Here is a 21,398-nt window from a genome sequence, read left to right on the forward strand (position 1 = left end):
GGTCATGGAGGAAATGCCCGTAGAGCACGCAGATGGACGGCTTGGCTTTGTCGCGGCCGGCTGCAGTGTGTGCTCCAGCTCCTTTAAGCTCTGCTTTGCATTTTTAACCGTTTGCATCTGCAGTATTAATATTACAGTGCACTGTCCTCAATTCAAGGTGCTGGATTCAGTCATCAAGACCCGCTCTGGTCCATTCAGTCTACTGTATGATAATTGTCTAGATGTACAGTGGAGAAGAAGACCTGGTGTGTGTGTGAGAGAGAGAGAGGTGTGTGTGCTGCAGCTGGTGTTGTGAATCAGGCCGATGTCACACGTCAGCGATAACCCGGCTATTTCACAACACCAGGGTGGCACCACACCGCTGCCAACAGAGGAGATCCTGCTGACCAATCACCTCATCCATCCAACCTTCTGATAATACCATTCTTCAAATGTGTTAAGATTTCTGAACATGTTTTTTTTAATAAATAAAACTGTACAACCAAAAGTTTCTCAGTTTTGATGTGTAACGCAAGATTATAGTTATATTCAAATCATTATTTAAAGTGTAATTTCTACATTCTGATTAAAAGTAATATTTTAAACAGCCAGTACTCCAGATTTTAGTGTCACATGATTCAAGTTTTCTGGGAACCGAAATACTTTTTGCAGGATTAATTATGTATGCATTGATTATTATTGATTGATAATTTATTAAATTAAAGATATATAGAACAGCAGAAATAAAAATATCTATTTGAAATCTATTTTTTTATGTTCCAAAATATTTTGGTGCATTAATGATCAAAAGGGACAGTAAAGAATTTAATGAAAATTGAATTTAAGCTTAATATGTCTTGACTATCCTTGCTGAATATTGAATTCTTTAAAAATTAAAATAGTTTAATTATATAGATATATATATATATTTTTTTAGTTTTAGTAATTTTCTGTTTCTGCATTTTATAGCTTTAGTTTTTTTGTTTCTTTGTTTTAGTTGGTGAATTTTTCAACTAAATGGAAATTAGAAACATTTCTTTAGCAACCAGCTGAAAAAAAAGAGTTAAAGTTAAAATTGAAATAATAATTTGTAGCCTATTGAAAAAAATAACCCTATTGAGGTTTGTCCATATTTGATCCAAAACGCTGGGTGGGTTATGATAACCCATTGTTTTTTAGAGTGAATTGAGTTACATTAAGCATAAAATAAATAATAATACATTTTAATTTGAAAAAAAAAAAAAAATTTGTGAAAACATCAATAACCTAAAGAAGCTCATTCAGAATTCATTGCTCAGAACATTTTGTAATTTGTCATTCTAGCCTGATTTCTACATTAATAATAGCTTTATGGTTTTAGCTTCAATAAATTAGATCAATATCCAGCATTGTAAGTCTTTACTGTCACTTTTGATCAATTTAACACATCCTTGCTCGATCTCTGTTGGAAAAAGTAACAGATCAGATCAGCCAAAACCAGCTATGTCCAGCTTAAAACAGGCTGGTCAAGTTGGTTTTAGCTGGTCATTTTCCAAGCCTGATCAGCAACCATTTAACCAAACAATTTAAATTGAACATTACTAAATGTAATTTCGTTTAAATTCAACACATAAATTGTTTGCAAGAATTTTGCTGAAATTGTTCAGTGCGGAAATTGCTAGAACCAGCCTGGAAATGGCCAAAACCCCTCTAAAATCAGGCTGGTCAACCAGCTAAAACCAGTCAACATGTCGTTTAAGCTGTGTTTTTCAGCTCGGATGTGAGTTGTTTTTAAAAGTTTTGTTTATAATTAGTATATTATTAGGCCTATAGTAATATTTCTAATAATGAATGTCCATCTTAATTTTTAAACATATTATTAATGTCAAAGACTACAATTGGTCACAGACTACAATTTACCTGAACAAATCTACTTTTTGTTGTAATTAAAAGCGGTTTTAGTGAGGTTTTGTCTGTGTTATTAGACGGCAGCCTGAGGGTTCCAGTCTGACCGTTTAACAGTTGCTTTTCTGCTTAAGCCCTCGGTGTCTAATAATAGACATTTAATCAAAAACCTACTTCAAAGGAGCGCACCTGTGGGCACGATTGCAGGATCTGCACTAATTACACTGAAAAGGCTCCACCTTTGGGGCTTCCAGATTAATTTGTGCCGAAATAATGGCTTAACCCGACGCTGCTCGGTGGGTCACATGCACTGGCAGACTTCACTGCTCTCTCTTTCTCTGTTAATGAGAAACCGCTTCTCCAATGATCAGTGGACGCTGGAGGCTCGAGTCTGTCAACCGGAACCACTGCGAGGCGCTGCCCGCCCTGATACAACCAACACAACCAAGGTCACTGCATGGAGAAGTCTGCGGTTAACACCAATTTATTGTCTCGGTCAATACTTCAGACTGTTTAGCCTTAGCCTGCTCGTGGAGTCTCGGGCAATTAAGTCTATTTAGAAGTAATTTTTCAGACAATTTAAAGAGGAAGGCATAAAATAAATAATAATAACAATTCAATAACAATAAAACTCGTTTTAAGCGGTTTCAAGACTTGTGGTCTTGCTGAAGCCTGGTAGCTAATTACAAGTAAGGCTAAAAACTAAAAATCATCCATAAATACACTTTTAAAAAATTAAAGCAATAAGTAGGCTATGGGAAGTCGTTTTTAAATAGTATTTAATCAAGTTGAGTTAAATAAAACATAAAATGAAAGTAATAATTTAAGAAGTTCATGTACAAATCATTGTTCTAAAGGTTTTGCCAAGGTTTGGGGCCATGCTGGAGGCTCAACAACGCTTAAATCAATCAATCAATCAAAAAATATACACATTATATTATAATCACAAGATAGGCTAAAAACAAAACAAAAAAAATCCATAATTAACCTGACCATTTTAAAGCAATAAGTAGGCTATAGGGACTCGTTTTTAAATAACATTTAATCAAATTAAGTTAAATCAATCATAAAATGAAAGTAATAATGTTCCCAACCAAGTTTATGTATAAATCATTCTTTTGAAAGTTTTGCCATTGTTTGGAGCCATGCTGAAGGCTCAACAATGCTTAAATCAATCAATCAATCAATCAATTAATCAATCAATCAATCAATCAATCAATCAATCAATCAATCAATCAATCAATCAAAAATGTATATATATATATATATATATATATATATATATATATATATATATATATATATATATATATATATATATATATATATATATATTATTATTATTATTATTATTATTATTATGTTATAACCACAAGAATAAAAAAAATCTAAAGACAAAAAAAATCCATTGCTTTACAATAAAAAATACATAATCAAGTTGAGTTAAATAAAAACAAAATGAAAGTAATAATTCTGTCAACCAAAGAAGTTCATGTATAAATCATTGCTCTGAAAGTTTAGCCATGGTTTGGAGCCATGCTAAAGGCTCAACATTGCTTAAATCAACCAATCAATCAATCAAAAATATACAAAATGTACATATTATATTATTACTTTATAATCACAAGATAGACAAATAAAGTCCATAAATAAACTTCTGAAATGTTGCCATGCATGGTTTGGAGCCATGCTGAAGGCTCAACAATGCCTAAATCAATTAATCAATCAAAAATATGAAATACATATACAAATACATGATAAAATAAAGTCAAACATAATTCCACAAGTATTTAAATTAAATATGAAATCAAATATGAAGTATTTGCTAGTATTTTGTTATTTGGTTCGTAATGTTGAAGCATAAAAATCACTTACCAAAAAAACTAGGCTACAAAATGCATTGCAAAATATACAGTATAAATTAAAACATATATATATATATATAATAAAAAAAATAAAATAAAATAACAGAAGATTTTTTTTAAAATATACTCTTACAATAATTATTATCAGTCAAATAACTGTATTAAGATTAGAAGTCATTATTCAGACTATTGTTATTAAAAAATATATTTGCTGCTTGTTCAAACTACTTATTCAAAATTAGCTGAATCAACTGCATTCTTTTTTTGGGGGGGGGGGGGGGGGGAGAGATGGGGCAACTTAACTGTTTTTGTTCAATCCACTTAAATTTGTAAAAACAATTAATTGATTTGTGTTGTGACAACATGAAGGAATTGTGTGGGACCCATTAAATATTTTACAGTGTTTGCCAGTCTTACAAATTTAGATGTGTGAGATAACATGGACTGGGTCAGTAGTAAAAACATCTAAAGCCTGATTGCTATCAGGCTATAAAAAAGTAACTTAATCCTAATAAAATAAAATATTAATAGCATATTCTAATTATTCTCTCAATCAAACACAGTGACAACCACACAGACTGATCATGTATTGTTTCTCCTGCATGCCACAGGTCAGTTGTCCTTGAGCAGTAAAGTCAAGGATATCTGACCACAGATCTGAGTCATTACATGTCCTGATGATGTTTACAAGCCCCAGTGCAAGCTGCAGGCCCTGAGGCAACAATTAGAAATTTATGACCCTCACAAAAACTCCTGAATATATTTTCACACTAGTCATACATTCATAAGTGGTCCCTTCCGGCTCAGGTATAATAATATAACCCTTCAGCCAAAGCCCTCGCTTTTACTTGATCCAGCAGACCAATGACGGGATGAACCTCTCAAGTGCCAGAAGCCCATTTTCAGTCTCCTCGCTGAGCAATGGAGACGACCGTAAGTTCAGTTTGGGTGGATGTAGCAGTTATGACACTGATAGTGTGGCCTCGCGCAGCTCTGGTGTCTTTTCTGGATATGACACACTGGATGCACCGCCGAGTTACGACTTTTACACCAACACTGAGGTTTTCGGGAGAGCCAAGAAATCCAGACCATCTCTCTTTGAGCTGCACTCCAACCCTCAGGTAGGAATGACTTACAATATTATCATCCCAATATTGCATGGGTCTCCAACTGGATTTCTGGAGGGCCGCAGCTCTGCACAGTTTTGCTCCAACCCTAATCAAACACAGCTGATCCAGCTAATCAAGATGGTCAAGACTCTTTTGAACAACTTGATTATTTGGATCAGCTGTGTTTGACAAGGGTTAGAGCAAAACTGTGCAGAGCTGTGGCCCTCCAGGAATCCAGTTTGAGACCCATGCAGTATTGTAAGGAAAGGCAGTGAGGTATCAACAAAGAAAGGGACTTTTATTATTATTATTATTTGTGTGTGTGTGTGTCAGGATGACCCCTCTCCACCTCCCCTGTATGAGGAGTCCAGTGTGGACAAACAGAGTCCTGAGGATGAAGATGAGCCCACTGAACCTCCTCCTGAACCCGCTCGCTTTGGATGGGCTCAAGGAGTCATGGTATGAAGACTTTTAAAACTAGATAAGAATACACTCAAAAAATGACTTTTGCTGTTTGTTCAAACTATTTATTTAAAATGAGTTGAAACAACACAACTATTATGGGTTTCCTTGGGACAACTCAGTTGTTTTATGTTCAATCCACTTAAATTTGTATCAAGTTAATGATCAAAATGATCAAGTTAACTTATTGGATTTGCGTTGGGACAACTTGAAGGAATTGTGAGGAACCCATATGCAATGACCAAATCATGATGTTTGCAGGGTCCCACCTGGTTATACAGAAATGCAATACCAGTAAATTAGGAATATATATCTGCAAATATAGAAATTGAAATGGTGCTAGAGTATTTCTATAGATCTAATCTATCTTTTTAAAACTTTGTATAATCATTATGGAGATTTTTTGTTGGTAAATGGACATTTCTAAAGTTTCTCTAATATGTGACAGTAAAAATCTATTGAAATACACTCCTAATTTTGTACACAATATCTTTGTTTTAACAATTCAAAATTTATGAAACTTACGAAAGCCTAAAAGGAATAACAAAAATCTGTATCACTAGTCAGACTTTTTACTCTCACATTTCTCAATTCAAAAATACTCCTCTCGATTCTGATATAATATTGATAAATAAAAGTAAGAACTGTGAGTTTATATCTCATAACTGTAAGACATAAACTCCAATTTTTGAGAACATTTCTTCAAGTTGTGACATATTAAAAAAATGCCAGAACTGAATTCATTTCAATTCATTTTTATTTCTATAGCACTTTTACAGTATAGATTGTGCCAAAGCAGCTGAACATAGAAGTTCTAGTAAATTGAAACTGTGTCAGTCCAGTTTTCAGAGCTGAAGTTTAGTTCAATTCAGTGTGGTTTATTTTCACTGCTGAAAGTTCAACTACTGAAGGGCAAATCTATCAATGCGCAGCTCCACAGGTCCCAACCAAGCAAACCAGTGGCGACAGCGACAGAAATATGAGATGTACTGTACAAACTGGGAATCGAATTCTGAGGCACGGAGTCTAAATTGCAAGATGTTAATTTGCAATTTTAAATGAGAAAATTCTTATAAAAATTCTTATTAAAAAATCTTATAAAAAGCGTTATAAAAGGTTTATAGCGTGTTACCACAAATCACATTTCTGAGAAAAAAACAAGACATTTTAAAGAGCATCTATGATGAAAATCCTCTTTTGTACGCTGTTTGGACAGAACTGTGTGTAGGTATAGTGTGTTCACAGTCATATTGAAGTAATATAAACACAACAAATCTTTTTTTTTTATTTCCTACCGTTAAAATAGGATCCAAATCCCTCCCATTTTGAGGCCCACTACAATGTGACGTAGGAGTGTGCTTTCCTCACCCACCTAATTAATTGACAGCCGCGTATTAACATGTCTTTGTAATAACGTGCATAATCATATCAACCAGACAGGACGTGCGCAAAGCAACTGGGATTAAAAGATCTGTTCAGCTCTCTGAGATCATCAATCACCATCAAATGTGATCAAGAATGGGTTTTACAATTTTAAAACGTTTTTAAAACTGTGTGTGTTAGTGAATTACAGCGATTTTACCGTCTTGATCACCACAGCTGCGTGTCAGCACAATTATAAAAGAAGACACTTATATCCTGGTTTATGGATGTTAAATCAGGTGTATTTTATACATTAACATAAAAAAACAGTGCAAAGTCAAACGTGTGTGTGTGTGTGTGTATGTGAACTTTGTAACGATATTGTGTGACTCATCGTCGCAGAAAGGTTTGAATTAACTCAACAACAAATACATCATATAATCATTGGGAAAGTTCTTACTGTAGTATTTCTCACAAATGTTATGTGAGATCTACTTTCTTCATGTCTGTCACTGTGCTGTTTATCTGACGCAGCCGGAGACAGAGATTGAGGCACACTCTGACAGCACGTGGGAACGGTGGGCGGGGAGAACCAGCATTAAAGGCACAGGTCACAAAAACAAAATGTGTGCCTGTGGGGATTCCATAGTAAAAAAAATGCATTTTTACATTGCCAGTAAAGTTTACTAGCATTTAGCTATCATTTAGATTTTTGAGCTTATTCATTTTCTGTGGAAACTGTGGAAAGAGCAGAAAATTCCAAACTTCTGAAAGGAATAATAAACAATCTGATGGGTGTTTTGAGCTGAAACTTTACAGACACATTCTGGAGACACCAAAGCTTATCTTAAATCTTGAAAAAGTGGTAAAATAGGTGCCCTTTATGTCAATTGCAAAATAAAAACTAGTAAATTCCAAGTATATAATAGATATTGACCTGAAAAAAGGCAGAAATGAGAGCTATAAAAGCGGCAGTTACCTTTTATATTATTTATCCTGTGGGAGAAACATAATCTCATCTTTTTGTTTTTCACTTGTTTTTCGCTTGAAAATCGTTTTGTTTTGGGGAGAATATTTAGGCAAATTCGTACATTTTAAGTGTATTAAGTGTGTTTGTGAATGGGTAAAAATACAATTCTTCAGACAGCTAAGTGAAGTTAAACAGAAATCATTTACTCGCTGTGTTACTCTGCTGGAGCTGAGTCTTCTTGTACTCCCTGTAGATCCGCTGTATGCTGAATATCTGGGGTGTCATTCTGTACCTGAGGCTCCCCTGGATCACAGCTCAGGCAGGGATTGGTATGTCAATCTCTGTTGTTATACAGTATGTCTTGATTCCTGTTTGTGTGTTTTACCGTCAAATTCCCTCGAGACTTTTTAGAAAACCCCTTAGGGCTGTTAAATCATATGCTGTGAGAAACTGGTGTGTGTCAGTGTTCTGTCATGCATTTTTATTAAAGTGAACATGTTCTTCTTCACTTCAAAGGTCTGACATGGATTATAATCTTGGTCTCCTCCTCTATAACGGGCATCACTGGCTTGTCCACATCGGCCATAGCCACTAATGGCAAAGTCAAAGGGGGTAATTACAGTTTAATACATTTAGATTTGATTACTCAACATTTACTTAACATGATTGCTGTCTTTTAAATCACACATTATTGATTATTATGTTTAATCTGTATTATAAAAAATCATTAAATATCACATAATAGAGTTTCTATACTTTATGGGTTTTTTCCCTCAGGTGGAACATACTTTCTGATCTCTCGGAGTTTGGGTCCAGAACTTGGAGGCTCAATTGGGCTTATTTTTGCTTTTGCGAATGCTGTGGCTGTAGCCATGCACACGGTGGGATTTGCTGAAACGGTGCAGGTACTCATGCAGGTTGGTGACATACATATACGTATATTATATCATAATATGGAAGAACATGCACACAATGTGTCAATTAGAAAGATTTTTTTTTAGGATTGTACTATTATAGCACTGTTGAGATGGCAGTTTACAATGTACATGGATGTACACAGTGCAAACATTTTACTGAAAGTATAATGTATCAAATGGGCAAGCACGGTGGCTCAGTGGTTAGCACTGTCACCTCAAAGTAAGAAGGTCACTGGTTCGAGTCCCGGCTGGGCCAGTTGGCATTTCTGTGTGGAGTTTGCATGTTCTCCTCATGGTCGTGTGTGTTTCTTCCAGGTGCTCTGGTTTTCCCCGCGTTCCATAGACATGCTATAGGTGAATAAACTAAATTGGCTGTAGTGTATGAGTTTGTGAATACGAGAGTGTATGGGTGTTTCCCAGTGCTGGGTTGCGGTTGGAAGGGCATCCGCTCCTTAAAACATGTACTGGAATAGTTAGCGGTTCATTCCGCTGTGGCGACCTCGGAGACTAAGCTGAAGGAAAATTAATGAATAATCTATCAAAAGCGAATAGCTCATAATCTAATATCCTTAAATATCACGTGTCTCCAGAATATTCTATTCAAGTTAATTTGTATAGCACTTTTCACAATAATTATTGTTTCACACCAGCTTCACAAAAGGTGCACATTGTTGCATTACAATCAAATTTTATTTATACAACCATAATTTTAATAGTTACTAATAACTTTAACGAATTAACTAATCACTAATAGCTATTAACAGTTAAAGTGAATATATATAAACACTGAGTAACCTGCAGTTAACCTGATGTCTATGTGTAGATGTTCATTCATTCATTTTCCTTCGGCTTAGTCCCGTTATTCATTAGGGGTCACTGCAGTGGAATGAACTGCCAACTTATCCAGCATATGTTTTACACAGCGGATGTCCTTCTTGCTGCAACCCAGTACTGGGAAACACCCATACACTCTCACATGCACACACATACACTACGGCTAATTTAGTTTATTCAATTCACCTATACCGCATCTCTTTGGACTGTAGGGGAAACCGGAAGTAGATGTTCAATGAAGTGTATTTGTGTATTAAGTGTGTGTGTTGTAAAATATGTGCTTTTTAAATCAATTTTCCAGTCTTGTTTAGTTTGTAACTAAACTGATATTAGATAAAAACTATAGACACCACCGCAGGAGAAATAAATGAAACTTTGTGCTCTGAACCACTGATTTGGAACTAAAGATTTTTAAGCTTTATATAGCAGTGCTTCAAAAGGAGCCATTAATATTCACTATATTTTATGCTCCTGGCATTAGTATTTTTTTAAAAGAGTGATATGGACCAATAAACAGAAAATACATTGAAATGTAAATAAATGGCACACATCACTTTTTGTTAGTTTTTTTCCCATATGGACTGTACATTTTAGATTATGTACTGGTTATGTTTTTTTATACTTGATTTATAAAAAAAAACATGCCACACCATGCCAGCTAATAATAATAATAATAATAATAATAATAATAATAATAATAATAATAATAATAATAATAATAATAATAATAAATAAGCATATGTAAAATATAAATACATGTATGCAAATTTACAGATACTTAATCATATACCTTAATAAACAATTTATACATGCACATATTTACAAGAGTCCACTCAAACATCTGCATATATAGATACTCATTATTGGAAATGACAAAACGAAAGAAAGAAAGAAAGAAAGAAAGAAAGAAAGAAAGAAAGAAAGAAAGAAAGAAAGAAAGAAAGAAAGAAAGAAAGAAAGAAAGAAAGAAAGAAGAAAGAAAAATTCCAAATATATTGGATACACGAATACCAATTATGAACATGTGTATTTTGTACACATTGCTATGCTTCATGAAATCTGGTTTTGTTTTTAACATAAAATTTTAATTCCTGTATCCCTAAAACTGACTATTTCCCATGTCTGAATCATGTTTTTTTTTATGAATCCTAACAGGAGACTGAGGTTAGCATGGTAGACAAACTTAACGATATCCGCATCATCGGAGTGATTACCGTCACCTGCCTGCTGGCCATCTCAATGGCTGGAATGGAATGGGAATCCAAGGTTTGCTTAAGAAAGAAAGCGATTTTAAAGCAGTTTGGTCTAGTTTAGCTAATAACAGCTCTGCTTTTGTTCCTCTCCCAGGCCCAAGTCTTGTTCTTTTTTGTCATCATGATATCCTTCGCCAGCTACATCATTGGAACCATAATGCCAGCCACACCACAGAAGCAAGCCAGAGGATTTTTCAGCTACCGAGGTCAGAGTGCCGCGCAGTCAATATGTTGCACAAATTTGCTAATAATAACACTCCATCCTCATTTTCAGAGTGCTAATCAGATTACGCGACCATATGTTTCTCCTAAAATGTCTCAATTTGTGCCCAATAGCTGATATTTTTGCGACAAACTTTGTGCCCGGCTGGCGTGGACCGGAGGGCAGTTTCTTTGGCATGTTTTCCATCTTCTTCCCCTCAGCTACAGGCATCCTTGCGGGGGCTAATATCTCTGGAGATCTGAAGGCAAGTTGAGCTCCAAGTCACAGTAACGTCTCTTCCAATTAAATGCATTTGCAGACCTCTCAAATCTTTCTTTTGTTTTCACAAACAAAACTTCCTGTAGGATCCAAATGTCGCTATACCCCGTGGAACAATGCTGGCCATTTTTTGGACCACCGTGTCTTATCTTATCATCTCAGCTACCATTGGTAAGTGTCAGAGATGCCTAACAACACAATAACTAAGCTGTTGATCTTTTTTTTTCTGTGCTCAAAATCACGTCCGGTGACATACCCAGTGGTGTTATTTACCTGTTGTTGTGCTCTTAAATGCATTTCAGGCTCCTGTGTGGTGCGTGATGCTTCTGGTGATGTGAATGACACCATATCATCTTTGACCGGGGAGTGTCTCGGAGTGGGCTGCAACTATGGCTGGAACTTTACTGACTGTATGACCAACAAGACCTGCACTTATGGACTCAGCAATTATTACCAGGTGCCGCTGGAGATACAAAAATACACAAAATAGATATTTTCGATACTGTATAACACATAACTATGGTGCATTGATGGGAAATGATCCTATATATTGTCCCAGCCAATAATAAGTCATTTAGACAGAGTTATTTAGCTTCGATTTAACATTTAACAATACGGATCATTGTGATTGGTAAAGGCTGAATCTTGGCTGCCTGGTCTCTGGTCTCAAAAAGTATTGCAGTGGGTAAAAAATGGAAAATATAACAAAATATGCAAATATAAGGCAATTATTATTTATACAATTTTCAAATGACAGCCATCATGGCCATTGCCACACCTGTTTAACCATTATGTAGCATTTATATCTTATCAGCCAGTTACATGGCAAAACCAACTTAAAATATTTGGACATGAAAACATGGTCAAGACAATCGTTTATTTGTTCAAATTGAGCATCTGAATTAGGACCAAGGGTGATTTAAATCAGTGTTTCTCAACCACGTTTCTGGAGGACCACCAGCACTGCACATTTCCTGTCTGTTTCTCAATATGTGTTCTTCAGTGATCTTGTGTCCTCGTGTTCTCGTGTAACGTCATCATCAACCGTCAAAATTCAGTTCCAAAACTCAAGACTGCAAGAACGGAGCGCGCGTGAAAGTTCCGGGATGTGTTTTTAGTATTGAGGTAGCATCGACAGACTTGAGCACCGAACTCGCTCTAGAAGTCCCAGAAGTCATTGTGATTGAATAACGTAGCTGGGAAGCGCAGCATTTAATATAGATTTATTATTAAAGTTCAGAGATGTAACTTATTTATCCCAGGAGTTTCGCTAAATGAGACGGTGAAAGTAAACATTACCATGAAAATGTTAATAAATGCATATATCGTTGTATGAATGCTGTAATGTTTAAATAATTTTCAGTTAAAAATGCATTAAGGTCATGTGATCATCAGGAATAACGCAGCATCTCATTTCTGAGAGGACGCTTTATGAGTTCTCGGAGTCTCCCGAGTTTGTTCTTCCCTGGTGACCTTGCAAGACCGGTCTTTACAAGAACACAAGTCCATTCTCTGCGTTCTTGGAATTGAGAAACAGCCCATGTCTCCTTAACCAAACACACCTGATTCAGATCATCAGCTTGTTAGCAGAGACCGAAAGACCTGTAATGGGTGTGACAGACCAAAAGACATCCAAAACATGTAGTGTTGGTGGTCCTTCAGGAACAAGGTTGAGAAACACAGATTTAAATGATTTTAAATATGGCATGACTGTTGTTGCCAGATAGGCTGGTTTGAATTTTCTAGAAATTGCTAGGATCTTCACACCCAACTCTAACTCTAACTTAAATTTAAAGAGAATAGTCTGGAAAATGGAAAACATCCAGTGGCAATTGTGTAGGGTAAAAAGCATTGTTGATGCCAGAGGAGTAGACATACACCCATACACACACACACACACACACAGGTCTGCTAGTCTGTTTGACTGCTTAATCACAATCATGTCCCCTATTTGATGAATACCGTATCATAAATGATCAGTTTTTCTGTCATATTCGATTTCAGAGTATGAGCATGGTTTCTGCAGTCGCTCCTCTGATCACTGCTGGCATTTTTGGAGCCACCCTTTCCTCAGCCCTGGCCTGCCTGGTGTCCGCTCCTAAGGTTTTCCAGGTAAGGCTGTCATCCTGAACTTCTTTATTCATTCCTTCAGTGATTTTTACTTATATCTTTCTTCCGATCTTTGTTGCCATATAGTGCCTTTGCAAGGACAAACTGTATCCAGGCATTGGATTTTTTGGGAAAGGTTATGGGAAGAATAATGAACCACTGCGAAGCTATTTGCTAACTTATGTCATTGCTATATGCTTCATTCTTATTGGTAAACAACTCAAAAATTACCTGAATACTCTTGTAAATAATCTGTTACTTTTATTAAAGCAATTTCTAAATGTCTTTTATATTTTAGCTGAGCTGAACACCATTGCTCCCATCATTTCCAACTTTTTCCTCTGCTCCTACGCCCTCATCAACTTCAGCTGTTTCCATGCCTCAATAACTAACTCACCAGGTAAACCAATACATTAAACCAATTAGGTTAAACTAACACTTTATGATGCAGTATGTATGTTTTAATGGTGGCTTGTTAATGGGTTCAATGGTGCAGACTATGACCACCGCAGGCTCGCTCTGTTGAGATAATGACTATAACGCAAACAAAATTAGTTTTCCGGCTGTAGTTTTATATTTTTATTTCAGTCATTTGTATTCTCATAAACCTGCATGCTACAATAAACTCACAGGTCTCGAAATAGCCATACTCATTCTGATGCTCACTGAAGCGTTCTCGTGTGTTGTGTGTGTGTGTGTGCAGGCTGGCGTCCAACTTTTCGATTTTATAGCAAGTGGTTGTCTTTGCTGGGAGCGGTAGTGTCTGTGATTATCATGTTTCTCCTGACCTGGTGGGCTGCTCTCATAGCCATTGGCATAGTCATCTTCCTGCTGGGATATGTGCTGTATAAGAAACCTGGTAAGACACCTACACTCATTATAGCTTGCGGACACATGACTTTGTCAGAAACAATTTGTTTCTTGAAACTCTTATTATTCCATCGAGCATTTCACCTTAACCTAAATGAGTATACTATTGGCTGGCTTTCACGCAGTTCTTAGTGCACCCCTATATTTTATATTTCAGAAGTCAACTGGGGTTCATCAATGCAAGCCAGCTCATATAACATGGCACTCTCCCAGTGTGTGAGTCTTAATCAAGTGGAAGACCATATTAAAAATTACAGGTGAAAACAGTACTGTCCACAAACCAGATTTCCATGTTGTGGGTCATTCAGAATAATACATTTCTCTTTCTCCCCTCTTTTTCTATTCTCACTTTTTGTCATTTCTTCCTGTGTCCTACTTTTCCCCCATCTGTTCTTTTTCTCAGGCCACAGTGTTTGGTCCTCAGTGGGCCTCCCTGTGCGCGGCCTTCCCTAGTGGATTTCATTGGCGCCTTCACTAAGAACCAAAGCCTGATGATATGCGCAAATGTCCTTGCAGTGAGTTCATGCATAGAAACATTTAACGTAAAATATACAATAAATATATCGGCTGCAATAGCCTAATTGACAGTGCACCAACATGTAATGCCATTTTGCTTCGGGCATTCTAAGTACGGACCTTTTCAGATCCTGTCCCACCCTCTCTCTCTAACTACAAGGCTACATACGGTTTGTCTTATCACAATAAATATAAAAACACCAAAAATAAATAAATCTTACAGTATTGACCTATTCTTGATGTCCGAGTGGGCGCAGCCATCGGAATATTTTTGGCTCAAGACTTCCGGTCTCATTCACTTCCATTGATTTCTAGAGGTAAAAACAGTTTGTTATGTTGCTTCATGTTGCAAAATATGCTTTATATGATATTTTCTTAATATATTATTCTGCTTTTTTATGTATAGTTATGAACACTTGTTTGTAGAGCGAATAGTTTCCATTTTCTGCTGTTTATTATTCCTAGTCATTTCTCCCATAGGCAACTGAATCAGAAAATCACAAAACTGAGTGCATTTCTGCATTGTATACTAAGGTCTATATATATATATATATATTCTGTAAATATATTTTCATATGGCAGTTCATTCCGATGTGGTGACCCCTCATGAATCAGGGACTAAGCCGAAGAAAATTAATGAATGAATGTTTTAATTTGAATAAATTTACGTCATATATCTGTATTAAAAAAAAGATTGATCCCTGCATGTCGTTGGCAAAAAAAAAGATTGTTCTTTTGCTCGATCTTCTTTTGCTTCTTTTCTGTGTATTTGCTTATTTTATTTATAACTTTTATGGCAAATTACAGTAAAAAAAACAATTATATTTCAAAAAGTAAAGCTAGTATAAACTTAAGTGCATACAACGAAAAGAGAAAAACTTACCAACAAATAAAAGGTAAATAATAATGTGGTTTAACAAAACTACAATTGTACAATCTGTATTACACAATACACTATACTTTGCACTCAGGAAAGAAGAAAAATCAATTTGCTGGAACAAGGACTTGGTCTATATTTGACAATAGAACATGTTCTTGGATATATTTCCTAAATGGGTCCCAAATTTTCTTAAACTGGTTAGATGAACCTCTAGACAGTCTATTTTTTCCAACTTTAAGAAGAAGAGGACATCATAGATCCACTGTGTTGAGGTTGGAGGATTCTGATCCTTCCACCCAAGCAATATTAGTCATTTGGCTGGGAGCACAATAAAAGCTATAGCTATATTGCTCATATGCAATCACATTGTATCTTTGTAAGATTATATGATGTGGGAAAAATCCCAAAAATGGCAATCAGTGGGCAAGGGGAGATAGATATACCCAAAAAAATCGATATATTTTTAAAAATAGTGTCCCAAAAGCAGTTAAGCTTTATACAAGACCAAAACATATGTGCATGAATGGCTGGGGTGGAATTACAGAGATTACAAGCCGGATCTATACGCTGAAAGTGCTTTGAGAGCTTTAGGTTTGTCCAGTGTTTATGATGCACAATTTCGCACTGCAGAAGTCCATGTCTTGCACAGACAGAGGACTTGTGAATTCTGCATAAGACTGATTCCCAGATCCTCATCTGAAATTGTAATTCCCAGATCGTCTTCCCACACAGATTTTATTTGGGAGTGGGATGTATCAGTTGGTGCCATAATTTTATAGTAGTATGATGATATAATCCCTTTCCAAATTGTGGGCCTCTCCAGTAAAATTATCAAATGTGGAGCTAGGAGGCGATGCCGGAAACTGAGGGAACATTTTACGCACAAAATCCCGAATTTGGAGATAACGGAAAAGGCTGTCATTTCAAATATTAAACTTTTCACATACGTGCTGAAATGAAAAGAAAATTCCCTCATGGTTTTCTGTGTATTTTTATAGTCATATCTATTGTATTGTTACACTTTAACTCCATTTATAACTCTATTTAATCTAAGATCAATTTTCTCTTTGACTGAATGTGTGATATTGACAGAGTGGACCCTCGCCTGGCACCACAGACTCCATGAGCAGTACTCATTTAAAATGGCTAAACAATCGGAAGATAAAGTCCTTCTATCACACCGTAGTAGCTGATGATCTTCGTACCGGTGTACAGATGTTGCTGCAGGTCACACATGCTCCATAATGCACTACATTCATACTCCAACCTTACTTCACTTTTTACCTTCTGATGAAGCTGCATCACCAAAACAGGTCTGGTAATGTCTGTTTATGTTTCTTTTCCAGAGTACGGGTTTGGGTCGGATGAAGCCTAATGTCTTGGTGATGGGATATAAAAAGAACTGGCGTAAAGCTCAACCAGGCATTATTGAAAACTACGTTGGAGTTTTGCAGTATGTATACCACATCATTTCATGTCCCTTCAATGTTTAGTTCTGGTTTTCAAAGTCAAGGTTTGTGATCGTTCCATATATTTTTAGTGATGCATTTGACCTGCAATATGGTGTTTGTGTTCTTCGAATGAAGGAGGGTCTTGACATAACTCGAACGATCCAAGCTCAAGGTACAGAAACACCCATTCTACACTTTGTCTACTGTTTTTTAATGCAGTTAATTGCTCATTCTGAATTGTCTTTTGTGCTGTAGTGAATCTAGGGTTTGAAACATCTACTGAACAAGGACTTGACACAAACTCAACAGCTCCTACATCACCCACAATTGAAACAGCATGTGTGTATTGAAAGTCTTTAACGAAATGAAAAATCTATAATTAATTACTCACCCCCTCAATTTTCGTTCATCTTTAGATCAGAAATTACAATATTTTATATGAAATCCTTGAGCTCCCTCATCCTCTATAGACAGTAACAGTCCTGAGATGTTCAAAGTCCAGAAAACAAAACAATTTTCAGAACATTCCACGTGACTTCAGTGTACATATATGCTGATATTCAATATATCGTCAAAATTAATATTCTTTTTAAGAATATTCACACTGTATGTTCAGAGGTGTGCGCAAAAGTAATTTTGGTTCTTTTTTGGACTTACATATTGGGACCGTTCCAATCTACGGAGATTGAAGGAGTTCTCCGATTTCATAATTTGTGTTCCAAAAATGAACGATGAAGATGAAGGTCTCTGGCTTTTGAAATAACATGGGTTGAGTAATTAGTTACCTAATTTCTGTGAACTAACTCTTTAAATACTAAATTTATTAATGATTAATTAAATTTATTATTGACCGTTGATGTCTTTGCTAAAACATTAGTCTCCTGTGTTGCAGTGGATCCTGAGACTCTAATGGCCCTGACTCAGCCCAGCACTGTATTTCAGACTAGACAAGGAAAGAAGACCATTGATGTGTATTGGCTTTCCGATGATGGCGGTGAGTTTAGTAGATACACAAATAATGTGTTTTTTTTAAATGACTGGCGTGCCAATTTTAATTGAATGTATTGTCAGGTTTGACACTATTGATCCCTTACCTCTTGACCCGCAAGAAGCGCTGGGGAAGATGCAAAGTGAGGGTGTTTGTTGGAGGTGAAGCTCAACAGGTTGAAGAACAGAAAAAGGAGTATGTATAGACTTAATAGTAATATTGCTGTTTGTGTAAAACGTAATAATAAAGCGTCCATGTTACGTACATACACTTACTGGCTACTTTATTCGGTACGCCTTACTAGTACCGGGTTGGACCCCCTTTTGCCTTCAGAACTGCCTTAATCCTTCTTGGCAAAGATTCAACAAGGTACTGGAAATATTGCTTAGAGATTTTGGTCTATATTGACATGATAGCATCACACAGTTGCTGCAGATTTGTCAGCTGCACATCCATGATGCGAATCCCCCGTTCCACCACATCCCAAAGGTGCTCTATTGGATTAGCATCTGGTGATTGTGTAGGCCATTTAAGTAAAGTAAATTCATTGTCATGTTCAGGAAACTAGTCTGAGATGATTCGTGCTTTATGACATGGTGCATTATCCTGCTGGAAGTAGCCATCAGGAGATGGGTACACGGTGGTCATAAAGGGATACAATATACAGCAATATTGTACAATATTGTACCATTCAAAAGTTTGGAATTAGTGAAATTTTTAATAATATTGTTACTAAGTCTACATTTACTATATTTTATTAAAAATATTTGAATAAATTAAAACCACTAGTTTACTCCTGATGACAAAATTTAAAAAAGAAATATATATTTTCACTTTATCAACAGAATGTGACCTTGAAAAAAATTTTTTTTGGTCAAATATTTTGTTAAATTTGCATTAATGTATATTAAATTGTTACCCAAAATACATTAATATGTAATCATATAATACAAAATATTAATTATGCATTGTTATTTATTACATTTATTAATATATAAATAGTAGTCTACAAATCATTTCATCAATAATTGTTTGTTATATTACTGATCTAATAATTGTAACAACATAATTTTAAATGGTCCTCAATGAATTATTAATCATTGCTTGCATTTGTTATTCAACAGGCTCAAAGGTCTGATCAGCAGGTTCCGTCTGGGTTTCAAGGATATTCAAGTTCTTCCTGACATCAATGGAGCGCCGCAGTCTGAGCAGTACGGTTTCATTCATTCCATTGTTCTTTCAACTTTCTGCACTGACCTATTCAACTGAAGGAAGGAGTATTTCGATTAAACTAAATGTATTTCTGTCTCCAAATGATTGAATCAGCATTAGAAAGTTTGAAGACTTCATAGCTCCATATAGAGTAAGCTCAGTCCAAAAGGATGGTCAAGAAGCCGATGAGGCAACAAAGGAATTCTCCTGGATGGTGTCTGATGAGGAAATGGAGTCGTTTAAAGCTAAGGTCATTTAGGTTCATTTCAGTCTCAAAATGCATTCTTTGTAATCCATAGGTCATGTTTTTAGTCAACATTTTTGATCTGTGTTTGTGTAGTCCCTTCGGCAGATACGGCTGAATGAAGTTATTCAAGATTACTCGAGAGATGCTGCACTGATCGTTGTGTAAGTGGTATTTCTAAATAATATAGTGCCATTATGTCATTTACATTACATAAAAACAAGAGTGAACAACTAGCTGTGTGTGTGACTTTCTGACCTGTCAGTTTTCTCTATATTTTGTTTGGCAGGACAATGCCGGTGGGGCGAAGAGGGTCCTGCCCTAGTCCTCTTTACATGGCTTGGCTAGAGATTGTGTCACGTGACCTTCGACCCCCAGTTCTTCTTGTCCGAGGCAATCAGGAGAATGTGCTGACGCAATACTGCCAGTGAACGCCACCTGACAAAAACATTCACACATGTATAGCAGATGAAAAAAAAATAGTCAATCACCTGTTAAACTGATGAGAGATGCTTTCATATTGTTTCATACTTGTCTTGCTGTTTATAGGGTGTTCATCTTAATTGGTTTAACCTTTTATTACCTTATTACTGTGGATCTTACTTTCTCCATATGCAATAATTCAGACAAGACTGTATTCAAACTATTTCCTATTAAAACCACAAATTAACTGTTGTAATTAAATTACTTCAATCTTTGTTGATATTGATTATCGTAATGCAATGATTAAACAGTTTGCATATGTATAGACTTTTCTCTATTAATGAGATCTCTAATAATATTATGTGCATTTAAGAAACTACTTATGTATGGAATCTGCCAACTATAAGACTCGTTTTATTTTACTTGAGTAAACTTGACTAAAAATGTGTTATGTTGTTGAAATGGTGTGTTTAAACTGTGTGTGGCTGACCAAAATAACCATTTAAACAAAAAGCAGACATGTTGTGTTCCCAAACTAGCTATTTTTCCATGTTTCATCTTTCTTTTAACTTTTTGTTAGATAACTGGTGAAGTTTCACAATAAAAAATAACTGGTGATGTTTCACAATAAAAAATAACTGGTGATGTTTCACAATAAAAAACAGGATTTAGGGGAGACATTGCAGGCAAAAACCAGTCTCTTAAATGAATTTGTCAATGTGAGATTTTGTTTGTTTTTCAGTCATTTGTTGCACTGTTCATTTGTGTTTGTGGATTTTAAATAAAATACATATTTGTAAAGGCTGTTCTCTCAAAATTAGTTTTTTTTCTATTGGACTGAGCCATAAATCTCCACTTCACCAGGACTTGCATACACCAAACGCTACAGTTTTATTCATACACAACCTGACAAAAGTCTTGTCGCCTACCCAAGTTTTAGGGACAACAAATAATAACTTGACTTCTAGTTGATCATTTGGCATCAGAAGTAGCTTAAATGCAAATGCCCCTAGATTACGCTAATTATACCAAAATAAAATATGATCATGCCTTGATTTTTAATTATTTAATTAGGACAGTAAGGTCTGACTTTGCTTAGACAAAGGTCTTGTCACTTAACAGAAATAATGTACAGTAAAGAAAATAAAGTCATGGTGAAGTGGAAAAAGAATGAATATTATGTATGACTCCCATGAGCTTGGAGGACTGCATTTATAAATCTCTGCAATGACTCAAATAACTTATTAATAAAGTGGAATGGCAAAGAAAGTGTTCTTGCAGGACTCCCAGAGTTCATCAAGGTTCTTTGGATTCATCTTCAATGCTTCCTCCTTCATCTTACCCCAGACATGCCCAATAATGTTCATGTCTGGTGACTGAGCTGGCCAATCCTGGAGCACCTTGACCTTGTTTACTTTCAGGAACTTTGATGTGGAGGCTGAAGTATGAGAAGCGCTATCCTGCTGAAGAATTTTCCCACTCCTGTGGTTTGTAATGTAATGGGCAGCACAAATGTCTTGATACCTCAGGCTGTTGATGTTGCCATCCACTCTGCAGATCTCTCACATGCCCCCATACTGATTGTAACC

At 35.8% G+C, this 21,398-nt stretch overlaps 1 protein-coding gene across 1 annotated transcript; it reads left to right on the forward strand.

The window, feature by feature from the left end:
• The first annotated feature begins 4,544 nt into the window (after positions 1 to 4,544).
• slc12a3 (solute carrier family 12 member 3) lies at positions 4,545 to 20,610 on the forward strand. The gene is made up of 26 exons (XM_056478434.1): positions 4,545 to 4,849; positions 5,171 to 5,296; positions 7,885 to 7,960; positions 8,148 to 8,243; positions 8,409 to 8,548; positions 10,538 to 10,648; positions 10,730 to 10,841; positions 10,972 to 11,102; positions 11,203 to 11,287; positions 11,419 to 11,573; positions 13,121 to 13,228; positions 13,313 to 13,436; positions 13,524 to 13,625; positions 13,929 to 14,084; positions 14,253 to 14,352; positions 14,499 to 14,610; positions 16,584 to 16,718; positions 16,838 to 16,944; positions 17,032 to 17,114; positions 17,198 to 17,281; positions 17,835 to 17,936; positions 18,014 to 18,125; positions 19,055 to 19,141; positions 19,257 to 19,392; positions 19,483 to 19,550; positions 19,676 to 20,610. The coding sequence occupies exons 1-26, from the start codon at positions 4,601 to 4,603 to the stop codon at positions 19,815 to 19,817; spliced, it is 3,039 nt and encodes a 1,012-aa protein (XP_056334409.1). The 5' UTR covers positions 4,545 to 4,600; the 3' UTR covers positions 19,818 to 20,610.
• Positions 20,611 to 21,398: the final 788 nt, after the last annotated feature.

The sequence above is a fragment of the Danio aesculapii genome, chromosome 18, assembly GCF_903798145.1.
Source record: "Danio aesculapii chromosome 18, fDanAes4.1, whole genome shotgun sequence".
Classification (NCBI taxonomy): Eukaryota; Metazoa; Chordata; class Actinopteri; order Cypriniformes; family Danionidae; genus Danio; species Danio aesculapii.

Coding starts and splice junctions, on each gene's coding strand:
- slc12a3 (XM_056478434.1), top strand. CDS start 4,601: ATGAACCTCTCAAGTGCCAGAAGCCCATTTTCAGTCTCCTCGCTGAGC. Junction 11,103..11,202: donor ATATCTCTGGAGATCTGAAG/GCAAGTTGAGCT, acceptor AACTTCCTGTAG/GATCCAAATGTCGCTATACC. Junction 16,719..16,837: donor GTGTACAGATGTTGCTGCAG/GTCACACATGCT, acceptor TTTCTTTTCCAG/AGTACGGGTTTGGGTCGGAT.